At 43.3% G+C, this 16,563-nt stretch overlaps 1 protein-coding gene across 2 annotated transcripts in view; it reads right to left on the bottom strand.

The window, feature by feature from the left end:
- Window positions 1–268: 268 nt before the first annotated feature.
- Window positions 269–16,563, bottom strand: part of shprh (SNF2 histone linker PHD RING helicase) — a 65,588-nt gene continuing 49,293 nt past the window's right edge. For both annotated transcript variants that reach the window (XM_033021842.1, XM_033021843.1), the window contains 8 exons: window positions 14,977–15,078; window positions 11,632–11,703; window positions 10,694–10,882; window positions 9,456–9,548; window positions 8,532–8,618; window positions 6,023–6,201; window positions 4,714–4,794; window positions 269–978 (listed from right to left, as the gene is read on the bottom strand). In XM_033021842.1, coding sequence (XP_032877733.1) covers window positions 879–978; window positions 4,714–4,794; window positions 6,023–6,201; window positions 8,532–8,618; window positions 9,456–9,548; window positions 10,694–10,882; window positions 11,632–11,703; window positions 14,977–15,078 — 903 coding nt within the window. In that variant the 3' untranslated portion in view covers window positions 269–878. The remainder of the gene's footprint in view (window positions 979–4,713; window positions 4,795–6,022; window positions 6,202–8,531; window positions 8,619–9,455; window positions 9,549–10,693; window positions 10,883–11,631; window positions 11,704–14,976; window positions 15,079–16,563) is intronic.

Here is a 16,563-nt window from a genome sequence, read left to right as displayed (position 1 = left end):
TTTTCTCACAGAGAGTGGTGAGTCTGTGGAATTCTCTGCCTCAGAGGGCAGTGGAGGCGGGTTCTCTGGATGCTTTCAAGAGAGAGCTAGATTGGGCTCTTAAAAATAGCGGAGTCAGGGGATATGGGGAGAAGGCAGGAACGGGGTACTGATTGGGGATGATCAGCCATGATCACATTGAATGGCGGTGCTGGCTCGAAGGGCCAAATGGCCTACTCCTGCACCTATTGTCTATTGTGATTTATTTTGAATTCACCTACTTTCATTGACTTAATTCTGTATTTATTTTCCAATGCTGTAGTGTCATTGGGGTAACAGGTGATTGCCCAATGCACAAAGGTGCCACGTTACTTATTTCCCTTTCTTTGCAGCTCGAACATTTGAAATTGACAGCAAAATATTTTGAACTTAAGTGTACAAAGTGCATTAAATTACGTGCTGTAGCAAAATTTGGAGCAATCTTTCACTGTAAAGCTTCCTTACCATCACTTAATGTTTAATTATTGACCTTGCCCCTCCACACAGTATTGAACATGAAACTAGACTTTCTTCATTGTATTCAGCATTCTAAAATAGAGCTATTAACAAATAAAACAACAAAACATTTTCTGTAGACACAAGGAACTGCAGATGCTGGTTTACAAAAACACACAAAGTTCTGGAGTAACTCAGCGGGTCAAGCAGCAACTCTGGAGGACATGGATAGGTGACATTTCAGGTCGGGACTTAATTCAATTTCACCCATTATTCATTTTGTTTCAGTTTCATTATTGTCCGGGTGGAAATCGAACCCTTTTCTAAATACAGTTCATCACAATATATAACAAAAGAGACTCTGGAAATTGTTCATCTTCGGTGCATAAGTTAAAGCTCTGCTTTCATCCATCTGTAGTCCTTTCTTCCTCTGAGAAAAGATCAGCCAGGTCCCCCACAGTCAGAACAGATGCTTCTGATTGTATAATTGTTGACTTGTTATGACTAGAGGCCAATCAGAAAGAAAAATAGTATTAATTTCTAAATAATGGAAAATAAAATGTCTGTCTTTCCCCTTTCTTAAGGAAGTTACATGTATTTATTATAGTGCCTTACACAAACTCAGAACTTCAGAAATGTTGTTTCAGACAAAATAATAGTTAGAAACATAGAAAATAGGTGCAGGAGGAGGCCATTGGGCCCTTCGAGCCAGCACCGCCATTCATTGTGATCATGGTTGATTGTCCCCAATCAATAACTCGTGCCTGCCTTCTCCCCATATCCCTTGATTCCACTAGCCCCTAGAGCTAGAGTTGACATGAAATCACTATTGTAATGAAAGCAAACATCCACGATTGGCAAAGAAATGCAAGGCCAGGTATTGGCTGAAGAGCAAAGACTGACTACGGAATGTTTCGTCAATATTACATATTGAGGGAGCATTGCACAGCAAAAAATGGCAATTTTTTCAAAGGTCCTGGCTAGCAAAGAATATGAAAGAAGCAGATGGTCATGGTGATACAAAGTACATGTGATCTTAAATTTACTTTTGGATGAAATAGTAGACCTGTTTGTGAATGCCTTGTTTGGCTTCAGATAATAAGCATACAACAATTTGATTGGTCCTAACTGTGCAAATCAGATTCTTCATTAAAGAAAAAGTCTGATTTTAATTGTATCAATGTGAAAGGATTGTTAATTCTTTATTAATGAGATGAGGGACTTACTTACTAGGGGGATGCTAACATTTTTTTCCCACGCAAGACAGCAGTGCTAAAATATCATCTTAACCTGCTGCAATCCTTTTAGTACAGTATTCCAATGATATTGTTCAGATTCAGATTCAACTTTAATAGTCATTGTCAGTGTACAGTACAGACAACGAAATGCAGTTAGCATCTCCCTGGAAGAGCGACATAGAATATGAGCAATAAATACATCTATTTACATGCATACAGTCATAGTGTTTTCCTGGTGGGAGGAGTGTCCGGGGGGGGGGGGGGTGATTGGCAGTCACCGAGGTACATTATTGAGTAGTGTGTCAGCCGCAGGGAAGAAGCTGTTCCTGGACCTGTTGGTCCGGCAACGGAGAGACCTGTAGCGCCTCCCGGAAGGTAGGAGGGTAAACAGTCTATGGTTGGGGTGAGAGCAGTCCTTGGCGATGCTGAGCGCCCTTCGCAGACAACGCGTGCATTGGACAGACTCAATGGAGGGGAGTGAGGAACCGGTGATGCGTTGGGCAATTTTCACCACCCTCTGCAGTGCTTTCCGGTCGGAGACAGAGCAGTTGCCATACCATACTGTGATACAGTTGGTAAGGGTGCTCTCGATGGTGCAGCGAAGTTCACCAGAATCTGGGGAGACAGATGAACCTTCTTCAGTCTCCTCAGGAAGAAGAGACGCTGGTGAGCCTTCTTGACCAGAGTTGAGGTATTGTGGGTCCAAGAGAGGTCATCGGAGATGTTGACCACCAGGAACCTGAAGCTGGAAACACGTTCCACCTCCGTCCCGTTAATGTGGATGGGGGTGTGCGTGCTGCCTCTAGACTTCCTGAAGTCTACAATGAGCTCCTTGGTCTTCTTGGAGTTAAGGGCCAGGTTATTGTCAGCGCACCATGCTGCTAGGAGCTGGACCTCCTCCCTATAGGCCGACTCATCTGGGTCTTGAGTTGCAAGATTTTGACCCGGCGATGACAATAAATTTCCAAATTACCATGGAGTGCAATTTAGAGAGGAATATGCAAATGGTGATGATCCAAATGCTTGATGCCCTAGTTCTTATCGGTGGTCAAGGTTGTATGTTTAGGAGGTGCTGCTGAAGTGGTGTAGGTGGTAACTGCAGTGCATTTTACAGATGGTGTGCTGGTGACAGGAAGTGGGATTGTTTGGGGTTACTTTGTTCTGGGTGGAGTTCAGCTTCTTGAATTTAGTTAAAGCAGCAGTGGCAATCGCCCAGTTTTCACCTTCCACATAAATTCTGTATTTTACCCATTTAACAGAATAATAATACATCACAACACAATGTAGCACGATCTCAGTGTGAAGATGGGACTATGTCTCTACAAGGACTGTGCTGTGGTCACTCTTACCAATACCATTATAGGCAAGCACATCTGTTACAGTAGCCAGGAGGACCATGTTGCCGCTCACAGAGATTTAATCTCCACATACCGCAGACTAGCTTACCAGCTGTATCCTTCAGAATCCACTGTCTCGGTTTGCTGTGGTGTCACTGAGCCATTCTCGGTGATAGACTTTGAAGTCCCTCATTCAACGTGCTTCTTGCTAAAATGCTTGCTTTGTCCAACTGTTGTTCAATTGATTTTTCAGCTGAGAAGGGTCAGGGGGTGATAAGCAGCAGGAAGATTTTTTGCTTTTGTTGAATCTGAATCTGTGAGATTTCATGGGGTGCACAGTGACTGATGAGGTCTCCCAGGTCTGCTCCTCCCTGACTGTGCATCTACACTGCCACCTCTGGTCAAAATATTGCAATGAAGGCGCCTTGGACAACTGTAAGTACAACTAGATCAGGCTGCTGCTTGATTAGTGGGTGGGATGAGTCCCCTAATTCCCACACTAACCCCGAGAGGTTTATGAGAATGAACTTGGAAGGTCAGCTCTGCTGAGAGAGCATCAGAATCCAATGCCTTGTTTGCTCTCATTTAGTTTAAATATACAACTGAATGGTATACAAAGCCATTTCGGAAGGCTGCTGAGCCTACTACATTAATGGGAGTCTGGAGCCATATTTAAGCCAGACTGGTTGAGGGTTTCAAAGGTCTTTTATTGTCACATGTACCAATTAAGGTACAGTGATATGCAAATTACCATACAGCCATACAAGAAAAATCAACAAGACACACAAATACATAAACGTTAACATAAACATCCACCACAGTGGATTCCCCACATTCCCCACTGTGATGGAAGGCAAAAAAGTTCAATCTTTTTCCTCTTTATTTCTCCCGTGGTCGGGGCAGTCGAATCATGCGTCGGGGCGATCAAAGCTCCTGCATTGGGGCGGTCGAAGCTCCCGTGTTGGGGCGATCAAAACTCCCGCATTGGGGCGGTCGAAGCTGCCACGGCTTGGAGTTCCCAATGTCGGTCTCTGACCAGAAGTCGCGGGCTCTGTGATGTTAAAGTCCGCAAGCACTCACAGTTGGAGCTCCGAGGTCGAATCCTGGCAAAGGGAATGCGGGCTCCGCGATGTCAAAGTCCCGTGGGCACCCGCGGTGGAGCTCTTGAAATCGGTCTCCAGCAAAGGCCGGCAACTTCTCGAAGTTAGGCCGCAGTGCGGTCGGAGATACGAAACGGAAAAAAAATCGCATCTCCGTTGTAGTGAGAGATTAGAAAAATTTCCCCCAACACCCCCCCCCCCCCCCACATAAAACAAGCAAAAGAACACTAAAAACACACATTTAATACATACTATTTAAACACAAAGAAGGAAAGGACATACAAAAGCAGTGGGTCCTGTTAGCGAGGCAGCCATTGCTGGCGCCACCTGGCTCTACAAGTAATTCAGTAATCATGGTCACTATTACTGACATTAGCTTATTGCATGAATTCCAAATGATTTAATAAACTGAATTAAAATTGCACAGTTGGTTTGATTGGGGATTTGGACCCAAGCTCTCAGATTGTCACAGGTCTTTGAATTATTTGTTCAATAATATAACCAAGATGTTACTGTTTTCATAAATGGCAAATATAAACGTTAGTATGTAGTAAGTGAACTTACCTTTTCTCAGTACTTTTAAGCATAGTTTGCATCCTCTCCTCTATTGTCCCCTTAATTAAAAACCTGTGAACAACAGTTGGCCTAGGAAGAAAGAAGCAACTTGGTTACACTTCATAACAAAATGTAAACACTGTAGATCTTTTATAAAAGATAACTGAGAAATCAAGTTCATTTCAAATTCCAGTTACATAGACCTTACTGTTTGCTTGGGATGGGTGGCAGCTGTTGATGGTGCTGTCATCTTCCAGCTCTGATGAAAGATCCCCAATTTGAAAAGGCCTTCATCCAGAGAAGTGGAATACATTTAAATAAACCACCCAAAACTATTTAACAAACTACTGTAATGTGAGCATTTAAAGCTCATAAGAAATTAAAAAAGAGATGAGAAATATTTTTGCACAGCTATATTGCTGGGATAGGGAATATCTAAACAAAAATAGAAGTGAAAGCAGAGTTCATAATGACTTTTAAGAATAATAACTAAATATTTGAAGGAGTAAAAGGCAGAAATTGGACTAAATGGCATCCAAGTCTGAAAAGCATGTTGAAGGCACTGTTTAGCTGTATTTATTTTGTCCAAATAAACTTAATAAATATATTCTGGTAATGCCCAGCAGGCCAGGCAGCCTCTGCAGAGAAACAGAGATAATGTTTTTGACCTTTGAACCAAGATGGAATATTTAGAAATAATTACATTTTTAGATTACAGAAAGGGGTGTAGGAGAAAGGAGAGCAAATGGTAAAGTCTGTGATTGATTGCAGAAAAGAATAATTGACCAAAGGAGCAGTCGTGCAAGGCAAAGGAAGTTCGTAGTTGGTTTGGTAAATAAATCAAAGATTGGTCAAACATTTGAAGAAACTACCGAAAAATATTGTAGATGCTGGAAACCCAAAATAAAAAAGAGAAAATAGGAATAGTGCCCATTTTCTGGAAATTTTACATTTTCACATGTGGGAAAACATGTGGGGTGGAGGAACACCAGCAGAAACCAATAGAATGACATAAAAAGGGACATGAGGACAACTTACTCTGAGCATTAACACTGGTGTAAGGTGGGCTGTGCTGATTAGCCACTTTCATGTACATTCCATGAAATGTTGTATTATTTTTATCAAAGTATTTGTATTATAAGGATAGCTGTACCACATAACAAGACAATCCAGGAAAATCTAGGTCTGAAGAAGGGTCTCAACCCGAAATGTCACCCATCCCATCTCTCCAGAGATGCTGCCTCACCCGCTGAGTTACTCCAGCATTTTGTGTCTACCCAGGAAAATACAGGTTGTGTAATTATTAACTGGTACTCACTTTGTTTGTCCAATACGATGCACTCTCCCTATGGCTTGTAGCTCATGGGCAAGGTTTAAAATAGGTTCTACTAAGAGGACATATGTTGCTTCAATGATGTTTAAACCATTTGATGCTGTGTGGAGAGGCAGCAGCAAGATGTTTACCTTGGAATCATATTTAAAAGCTGATAGATTCTCCTGGAAAAGACAATGTAATTTGGACTGATCAGGGTGTGAAGGTGAAAATAATTAACAGTTAGACATCATGATAAAATCTGTAGCGTACATGAAATAACTAATTTTTAATTCACCTATTATAAAATCACCTATAACTTTTTTTCGTGTAATGCAGACATAGTGAGGTTTTCAGAGTTAGTTTTGGTCAAATCATTGTCCTGGACAGTTTTCAGTTACCATAATTCTGCTGGATACAATTCCTATGATCCTTTTGCTAAATAGTTTGGCCAGTTTTTTGAGGTCTGCTGAAATCAATGCACAGTACCCTCCCACTCATCTGCTGAAACTACTAGGTACAAATTGTTATGTGCCCTTTCATAATCAATGGGCTTGATCTCCTAGACAATGGATACCTTCTCTTAACTAAAAATACTGATTCTTGCTGGTTCATCGGACACATGACACCTTCTGCACGAGTAGGTTACATTAACAAAAAGGGGCTATCAGTTCTTTAGACTACTTTTTACATTTTATACATGGTTAACAAGAGTAGCTAATTTCAATTTTTTTCTCTCCATTCATTTATCCCCTGGTGTCTGCCATTTCCATTGTTGCTTACCCTATCTTGCTGGAAGATAAATTAAGAATGGTATGGTACAAGGGAATTTATTGAACTCTCCAAATAAAGAAGGGAAAAGGAAAAATAAGACTGTGGAAAACCATTCATGAGTGTGATTTTGATGGGGAAAAAACAAGCATTGCGGGGAATGGGATCCCAGCTCATGAGGAGGTCTGAATTGCAGAATCAACCCTTGAAAGTAAAGTGGATTTTCTAATCAGTGAATATTAAGTAAAGTGGATATTATAATTGACTTCACACCTGACTTTTGAGTGGAATTTGCACGTTCTTCTGGTTTCCTCCACAACCCAAAGGTTGGTAGGCTAATGGGCCACTGTAAATGCCCCTTAATACAGGCTAGTTATAGAATCTGCAGGGGGGGGGCTGCTAATAAGAAAAAATATTTTTTTCATAAAATTAAGAGGGTCAGTAATCGGAGTCTTATTCCAAGGGTCTAAAAATGTAAAGGAAATCAGGTTTCTCACAGCAGATGGTGGCTATATGGAAAGGGCTACCAAAGAAAGTTTTGTAGGTGGGTAAAATTACAATATTTAAAAGGCATTTGGACAGGTACTTATAGGAAGGAAATATATGTATGTAGACCTCATGTGGGGCAAATGTGATTAGTGCATCACGAGCATGGATAGTGCATTAGTGCATGGATCAGTTGGCCATTAGAGTAGAGTAGAACGAGAGCTCTGTTAATGACTGAAAGAAGCACTGTTACACATTTCCATTTAAAAAAGGTATAGTTTGGCCCCATTTGTTCCCACACCTTTGAATCGGAGAAGTTGAAGGAGAACTTACTGAATGTATGAATGAGTTCAACCAAGTGAATGAATGTAATGATGGAGGGGAACAGGTCAAGGCTCTGTGCAAGGAAGAAGCAGGGTGTCTGTGGGATAAGGCCTAACAAGATTGGGCATCCATGATAAAGGTGAGCTGATTGGGACAAGGAACTCGGAAAGTGGCAAATGTCAAATGACGTCCGTCCATTTCTTCCACAGATGCTGCCTGGTCCACTGAGTTCCTCCAGCAGTTTGTTTAAGAAGGAACTGCAGATGCTGGAAAATCGAAGGTACACAAAAATGCTGGAGAAACTCAGCGGGTGCAGCAGCATCTATGGAGCGAAGGAAATAGGCAACGTTTCGGGCCAAAACCCTTCTTCAGACTGATGGGGGGTGGCGGGGAGAAGAAAGGAAAAAGGAGGAGGCGGAGGGATGGGAGGAGACAGCCCGAGGGCTGAGGAAGTTCCTCCAGCAGTCTTTTATGCAAGTAGAATGCAGATGTTAGGGAACTGGGATACTATAAGGCTATGGGCTGAAGAGAGCCTGAAAAAATTAGATCCATGACTGTTAGGTAGACAGTGGCATGATATTCAGCTGCGAGGGCATAGCCTAGAGGGAGGGATGAAGAGATATCCGGTTGTTTCTTTACAAAGGGAGTACCAAAGGATCTTTGGGGAGTACTGTCTCACAAAGGTTTTGGTGTGAGCAAGAAAGGGAATGGAAAACTCGACCTGTCTGATGAAGGGTCTTGGACCTGAAATATTTATTCGTTAGTCTCTCCACAGATGTTGCCTGACCTGGTAAATATTTCTGGTTTGAGGTTTTTGTTAAAAGCACGCAATTGATTTGTTAATCTCTAACTGATGACCTAACCAATGAAAAGGAGAATTACACAAGATTTATTTTCACAGCTCCCATTCTTTGATATGTAGTGCCTACTTTACCTGGAACTTGTGGAGTCCATTGATTTGAACAAACTCCATGTTATTGTCCAACAATGCTTTCCCAATTATATCCAGCACATCTTGCCACTAAAAGCAACGGCAGAAAATCTAAATTAGACGACAGTAATTCACTGTGAATTTGCGAATGATGATTTGGATTAAAGCTTTACAAACTAAAAGTATGATCTTACAATAGTGCAGTAGATTTGGTGCAATGCCTTATCTGAAACACAGCTCTGCCAGTGCAACAATCCCATAGTACTGAACTGGGTCAATTTGCTCAAGTCTCTTGAGTGGGATTCAAACCTATGACTTTCTAAGTCACTGGTGTGATGCAACCCTCCGAGCCATGGGTGATATCCACAGACAGATCTTTTATGTGAAATAAAGGTCAATCTTTCTGTTTCCCTAAATCCCAATTTATTTTGCCACTTTTAGAAGGCAGTGTGCCCATGTTAATAGCTACTTCAAACACCTCAGCCGCACTAATATCTCAATAGTCTGAAGAATGATCTTTACCCGAAACGTTGCCTATTTCCTTCGCTCGATAGATGCTGCCTCACCCGCTGAGTTTCTCCAGCATTTTTGTCTGCCTAATATTTAGCAGGTAAGTTCAGATCTTTTACATCAATTCAGGGCTGATATTAATATTTTTCCATATTTGTTGTAATCTAAGATTTTCCAAATGTTTTTCAACTTCTCCTGAAAATGAGAGCAAAAACTAGAAACTTATTTCTTGAATGGGCGGAAAATTGTTTCTATTGAGAGGCAGGTAGTTTGTTCTACCTGAACACCATCCAGTGAATGAAGCTGAAAATGTTGCTCTGTGCATTTTTAGTGGGAATGGCCTTTCTTTCGCTTGAGTCTAGAGGTTGTCAGAAAGGAAACTTAACAAGGTGTTTATCTGTTAGTTATAAAACTTACTGTAGAAAACACAAGGGACTTGGCTCCAGGCTCCTTCTGCTGGATTTTCTTCAGTGTCCTGAGCACAGCCTCCACTTTAGTGGAATGGCTACCCTGAAGCAGAAATAAAAAGTATTATCTACATTACAAGGGTGTCAAAACCCAATGATCACATTCTAAAATCCTCAGACATTTTCGCCACCTCCAACGGGTTCCCACCACTGGCCACATCTTCTCATCTCCTCCCCTTTCGGCTTTCCACAGAGACCGCTACTTCCGCAACTCCCTGGTCAATTTGTCCCTTCCCACCCAAACCACCCCCTCCCCTGGTACTTTCCCTTGCAACCGCAGGAAATGCTACACTTGTCGCTTTACGTCCCCCCCTCGACTCCATCCGAGGAACCAAACTGTCTTTCCAGGTGAGGCAGAGGTTCACCTGCACCTCCTCCAACCTCATCTATTGCATCCGCTGCTCTAGGTGTCAACTGCTCTACATCGGTGTGACCAAGCGCAGGCTTGGCGATCGCTTCGCCCAACACCTCCGCACAGTTCGCATTAACGAACCCGATCTCCCGGTGGCTCAGCACTTCAACTCCCCCTCCAATTCCATATCTGACCTTTCTGTCCTGGGCCTCCTCCATGGCCAGAGTGAGTCCCACCGCAAATTGGAGGAGCAGCACCTCATATTTCGCTTAGGTAGTTTACACCCCAGCGGTATGAACATTGACCTCCAATTTCAGGTAGTCCTTGCTTTCTCCCTCCTCCCCCTCCCCTTCCCAGCTCTCCCACAGCCCACTGTGTCAGCGTCTTCCTTTCTTGAACATTACAAAAAAACATTACAAATCTTACATCACAATAGACTTAAAAGCACTATAGATAATAGTAATGTAAAACATAAATGTATTTTGGACAATCACTTTAAAAAGGTAAAAGATTAACGTTTTCTTTAAGTACACAAAGAGAGGCAGATGGACAGGCAGATCTTTTTCTTGCAGCTCTGGGCAATTCCAGGCAACCAGCCCACAGTGGAGTCTTGGTGAAGAGTTGGGGAGTGCGAAGAAGCCAAACACCAGGCCCAGACTGTTGGGAAGGGGCTTCAACTCAATATCTTCTTTGTTCTGACCACTGGGGTAGGAGGATGACTCAAATTTGTGATGGGAAATTGTAAATGTAAATTCATGCCAATAATACTGATTTCAGAGAACTGGTCAATAATACTTTGCAATTTGTGGGAGATTTTGTTGGTCAAAATTGCTTACTTTAATGGGAAATTCATCTTCTTTGTTTGTAGCCTCATTCGTGAATACATAAGAGATTTCTTTATGTGTTGTTGTCTGTCTGCAAATTGCACACTTGATAGAGCTTCGTCGAACCCCTGTACTGTATTGTTCGATTATAATGGCTATGCAGTCACTGCAGAAGCAGTGTCCACACGTCAAGACTGCCCACTGTGAACAAGAAGAGAATAGGTTGCAGTGAAAGAACACATTGTCAAACAAAATAAAAAACTTTAGTCGGCTGTGCAATTAACTGGCAGAATAAATATTTGTATATTTCAGTCCTCTGGTACAGTTTAACAGAAATGTCAGCTCTGGCTCAATATGCAGTACTCTAGACTCTGAATTAGATTTTGTGGCTTCTAGGTCCTGCTGTGGACTTGAACACACAATCTTGGCATGTACTCTCAGAGATGTTATCTCTCATATGAGATAACATATGAGAGATAAGCTTTGTCTTCTCTCTCAGATGAATGCAAAGGATATATTTGCACTCTTCAAACAGGATCTGGTCCAAAAGTCAACATTTACCACTCAACCAAGACCACTTAAAACAAAACAACGCATTGTATTCATCTTTGGTGATTGTTGGCTGCTTTTGTTGATATTAAACAGGAAATATACTTCAAAAAATGTAATTGTAGTAAATATTTCCTTCTTTTCCAGTTCTGGCTTCTTCTGCACCCTTGATTTACATTGACCCCTTCTACTTTCAAAGCTTTACACTCTGGAAGTTCTTCCCTAAACCACTTTACCATTCTTTCTATTTTTAAAATGCTTCTTAAAACCCACCTTTAGCACTAAACGTTTCATTACCTGCCTGCCATTTCCTCAAATGTCAACCTCCCTGTTACCACACTGAATAAATGCACTGACACTGTGTGAAATGAAATGCACACACAATTCTGCTAATTTCTTACCTGCTGCCCTAATTGCCGTGCACAGATGGGGCAGGGGTCTGGATTAACACTGCCCATCAATGGATCCTGAGACTGAAATAAAACAAAGGATAGCTTTCAGAAGCAATTATTAAATTTCACTTGGTACACAAAATTGCTGGAGGAACTCAGCGGGTGCAGCAGCATCTATGGAGCGAAGGAAATAGGCGACGTTTCGGGCCGAAACCCTTCTTCAGACTGATGGGGGGTGGGGAAAGAAAGAAGGAAAAAGGGGAAGAGGAGGAGCCCGAGGGCGGGCGGATGGGAGGGTGGGAGGAGACAGCTAGAGGGTGAAGGAAGGGGAGGGGACAGCACAGGCTAGCCAAATTGGGGGAATTCAATGTTGATGCCATAGGGGCGCAAGGACCCCAGACGGAATATGAGGTGCTGTTCCTCCAATTTCCGCTGTTGCTCACTCTGGCAATGGAGGAGACCCAGGACAGAGAGGTCGGATTGGGAATGGGAGGGGGAGTTGAAGTGCTGAGCCACCGGGAGGTCATGTAGGTTAAGGCGGACCGAGCGGAGGTGTTCGGCGAAACGGTCGCCCAACCTACGCTTGGTCTCACCGATGTAAATTAGCTGACATCTAGAGCAGCGGATGCAGTAGATGAGGTTGGAGGAGATACAGGTGAACCTTTGTCGCACCTGGAACGACTGCTTGGGACCTTGAATGGAGTCGAGGGGGGAGGTGAAGGGACAGGTGTGACAAAGGTTCACCTGTATCTCCTCCAACCTCATCTACTGCATCCGCTGCTCTAGATGTCAGCTGATTTACATCGGTGAGACCAAGCGTAGGTTGGGCGATCGTTTCGCCGAACACCTCCGCTCGGTCCGCCTTAACCTACATGACCTCCCGGTGGCTCAGCACTTCAACTCCCCCTCCCATTCCCAATCCGACCTCTCTGTCCTGGGTCTCCTCCATTGCCAGAGTGAGCAACAGCGGAAATTGGAGGAACAGCACCTCATATTCCGTCTGGGGTCCTTGCGCCCCTATGGCATCAACATTGAATTCCCCCAATTTGGCTAGCCTGTGCTGTCCCCTCCCCTTCCTTCACCCTCTAGCTGTCTCCTCCCACCCTCCCATCCGCCCGCCCTCGGGCTCCTCCTCTTCCCCTTTTTCCTTCTTTCTTTCCCCACCCCCCATCAGTCTGAAGAAGGGTTTCGGCCCGAAACGTCGCCTATTTCCTTCGCTCCATAGATGCTGCTGCACCCGCTGAGTTCCTCCAGCAATTTTGTGTACCTTCGATATTCCAGCATCTGCAGTTCCCTTTTGAACATTAAATTTCACTTATTCTCTCCGTAGATGCAAATAGCAGTTGTTGGTGCCAGGACATATCAACTCAGCCAATTACCTTCTTTTCAACGAAGGAACAAAAATTACAGCAGAATGCCGCCTATAATTTCATGCATGAAATATACCACTATGAATTATTATTTTATGCTTTGGATGAAGGATCAGCTGATTGCTTGGTCAGAACTAGCCTATTTGGTTAAAAAAAAAAGGACATGTGATAGCGAAGCAGTACACACACTCCTGCCTATACTGAGTACAGTTTAGAGATATTGTGCTGAAACAGGCCCTTTGGCCCACCGAGTCTGTGCCGACCAGTGATTACCCCGTACACTAGCACTATCCTAGACACCGGCGACAATTTACAATTTTTACAGAAGCCAATTAACCTACAAACCTGCACGTCTTTGGAGTGTGGGAGGTAACCGGAGCAAACGGAGAAGCCCACGCGGTCACAGGGAGAACATACAAACTCTGTACAGACAGCACCCGCAGTCAGGATCGAACCCGGGTCTCTGGCGCTATAAGGCAGCAACTCTACTGCTTCGCCACTGTGCTGCCCCAAACCAGAGTGGTTGAATTTGTCCTGGACCAGCCACATCACAGCTATGGCTGAGAAAGCACACCAATGCTTCTAATTCCTTAGAAGGCTTGTGAAGTTCAGTAGGTCCTCAACAACCCTCACCAACCTCAATAAATGCACCTTAGAAAGCATCTTATCGGGATGCATCACAAACGGGTTTAGGAACAGCTCCATCCAAAACCCCAAGACATTGCAGATTTGTGGACGTAGCCCAGACCATCACACAAATCAGCCTCCCTTCCATTTAATCCATCTACACTTCACGGTGCCCCAGCAAGGTCGTCAGCATAATCAAGGTCTGGTTTCACTCCGGTCACCCCCTTTTCTCCCCTCTCCCATCCAGCAAGAGGTACAAAATGAGTAGATGAGAAGAACTTTTTTCACACAGAGAGTGGTGAATCCCTGGAACTCCCTGCCACAGAGGGTAGTCGAGGCCAGTTCATTGGCTATATTTAAGAGGGAGTTAGATGTGGCCCTTGTGGCTAAGGGGATCAGAGGGTATGGAGAGAAGGCAGGTACGGGATACTGAGTTGGATGATCAGCCATGATCATATTGAATGGCGGTGCAGGTTCGAAGGGCCGAATGGCCTACTCCTGCACCTAATTTCTATGTTTCTATGTTTCTAAAAGTTTGAAAACGTATCCCTCCAATTTCAGGAACAGTCTCTTCCCAGCTGGTATCAGGCAACTGAACAGTCCTCTCATCAGGTAAAGTGCAGTCCTGACCTCCCATCTACCTCATTGGAGACATTTGAACTACCTTTAATTGGACCTTAGTGGACAATGTTATATCTTGCACTAAATGCCGTGCCCTTTATCCTTTATCTGTGCACTGTGGATGGCTTGATTGGATAGTAAATGTGACAATAATAAAGTAAACTAAACTAAAGGTCTCACTGTTCAACAAATGATGTCATACACCAGTACCATACACCACTAATAAAGATCTAAGAAGTATAAAATAAAAATCTGGAAATATATTATATTGAATAATGTACAAAAAGGCTGCTTCTCAGTTGGAACTTTGACAGTTCTAACGTTCCCAGCATCTGCAATGGACTGGACTGGCGCCTTCACAGTCCAGAATAGAAAGAGCAGTTGATTCGAGGTGGGTCATTGTTTTCAGATGGATTGTCTGCCTTTAAAATTCTTCTCAGTTGGGCCTACTTATGCTCCAGAGTGCAATGAGCCAAAAACAATGGAACACTAAAGAAATGGGCCAAAAACAATGGAACACTAAAGAAAAAAGTGTGAAGAAACTTCAGCTACTGCAGACTGGTGGAAGCCCCAAGAGGCAGCAAGATTCCACTGACCAAGTTCCTGATTCCTACACTGTATGGCGGCCTATATATTTCTGGGGTGAATAGTTGATCTCAAAATGTCAATGACCCCGTTCCAGAATTTATAATGCAGTTGTGGTAGAACCAAAGCTGCTGCGGGATGCACCTCTCACCTTCTCCAAATTTGTGAGGTACAGGACTTGACCAAGCTTCTTCTGCAATTGTGACGTGGCAACAGCTTTGTCATTTACCAGCTTCATTTGATTTTGTTCTACCTGCAAACAAAAACACAACGGTGGCTTTTATAAACAAGTTATATCTCTCTTGGATAAATTAATATACACCAGATATGTATTGTATTATATTCTATATACATGTTAATTACTTTTACATAACTGAAGGATGCACAATTTAATGGTCCTGGAGAGTGTTGTTGAATTGAGAGATCCAGGGGTACAAATACATAGTCCTCTGAATGTGACAACACATGGTGGTGATGAAGGTATAAATACACTGATGCGCTTTCTTTATCACCACATCGGTGTGAGGGGACCAGGTTAGGTTGCTGGTGATATGGATGCATAAGTACCTGAAGTTGTTGACCATCTCTGCAGAAGTTCTGATGATGAGGACAGGGTTGTGTTCACCCCCTGGCTTCCTTAGGTCAACAACCAACTCTTTCATCTTCTGATGTTAATGGGTAGGCTGGTGTTCTGGTGTATGACACAAGGTTCCCGATCTCTCTCCTGTACTTTGTCTCATCATTGTTGTTCATCTCGCTGAAGACAGACGCAAAAAGCTGGAGTAACTCAGCGGGCCAGGCAACAACTCTGGAGAGAAAGAATGGGTGACGTTTCGGGTCGAAACTCTTCTTCAGACTGGTTAGGGATAAGGGCCACTTTTCCCTTATCCTTAACCATCCTTCTCCAGAGATGCTGCCTGTCCCGCTGAATTACTCCAGATTTTTGTGTCTATCTTCGGTTTAAACCAGCATCTGCAGTTCCTTATTACACATTATTCATCTGGCCATCAGCAAACTTAAAGATCATGTTGCCGCTGTACTGGGCCACACAGTCATGGATATACTGGGAGCAGAGTAAACTACCGAGCACACAATCCTGAGCTACACCATTGTTGAGGGTCAGGGTGGAGGAACTAGTAAGTCTTATTCTAACCAAAAGGAATTCCAGAAGCCTGTGGAAAATGGAGGCCCCAAGGCCAAGGCTTTCCTTACTCCTTAGACTTTCCTGATGGCCTTCAAACTTTTTCTATCCGGGGTCAAAGCTCCAGAATTCTATCCCTAAACTTCTGGAATTAAAAACATGCTAAAAAGGTTCAAAATAATTAAATCACAAAGAGAATTTTAAATGTACCCAATGCTGAGGGACACCCAGTGAAGAGCTCTTATTACCAAGTGTTTCTGATTCCCTTCAATTACTAGACACGCTTTCCAATCGGCAGGCATCTTATCAGAATTACCCGCCACATACATGCATTGATATTAACATAGGAATCAGGTCATGAAAACGTTTGGGAACAGATGCAAATCATAGCATCTACCACTGAGCGTTAGACAACAAGAAACAATTCTTGGAGATAATGTAAATAGGTAGGGACATTGAAATGGCTGGCAACTGTGTGGCCAGGTTCAGCTCCAACTCTATAATCAAGTTTGCTGATGACGCTGTGGTGGTGGGCCTGATCTCCGATAACAATGAGAAGGCCTACCGGGAGGAGGTGGCTGATCTGGCACTCTGGTG

Source organism: Amblyraja radiata, chromosome 5 (genome assembly GCF_010909765.2).
Source record: "Amblyraja radiata isolate CabotCenter1 chromosome 5, sAmbRad1.1.pri, whole genome shotgun sequence".
Classification (NCBI taxonomy): Eukaryota; Metazoa; Chordata; class Chondrichthyes; order Rajiformes; family Rajidae; genus Amblyraja; species Amblyraja radiata.
The sequence above is the reverse complement of the archived record's forward strand: the minus strand, read 5'-3'. Positions and strand labels throughout refer to the sequence as shown.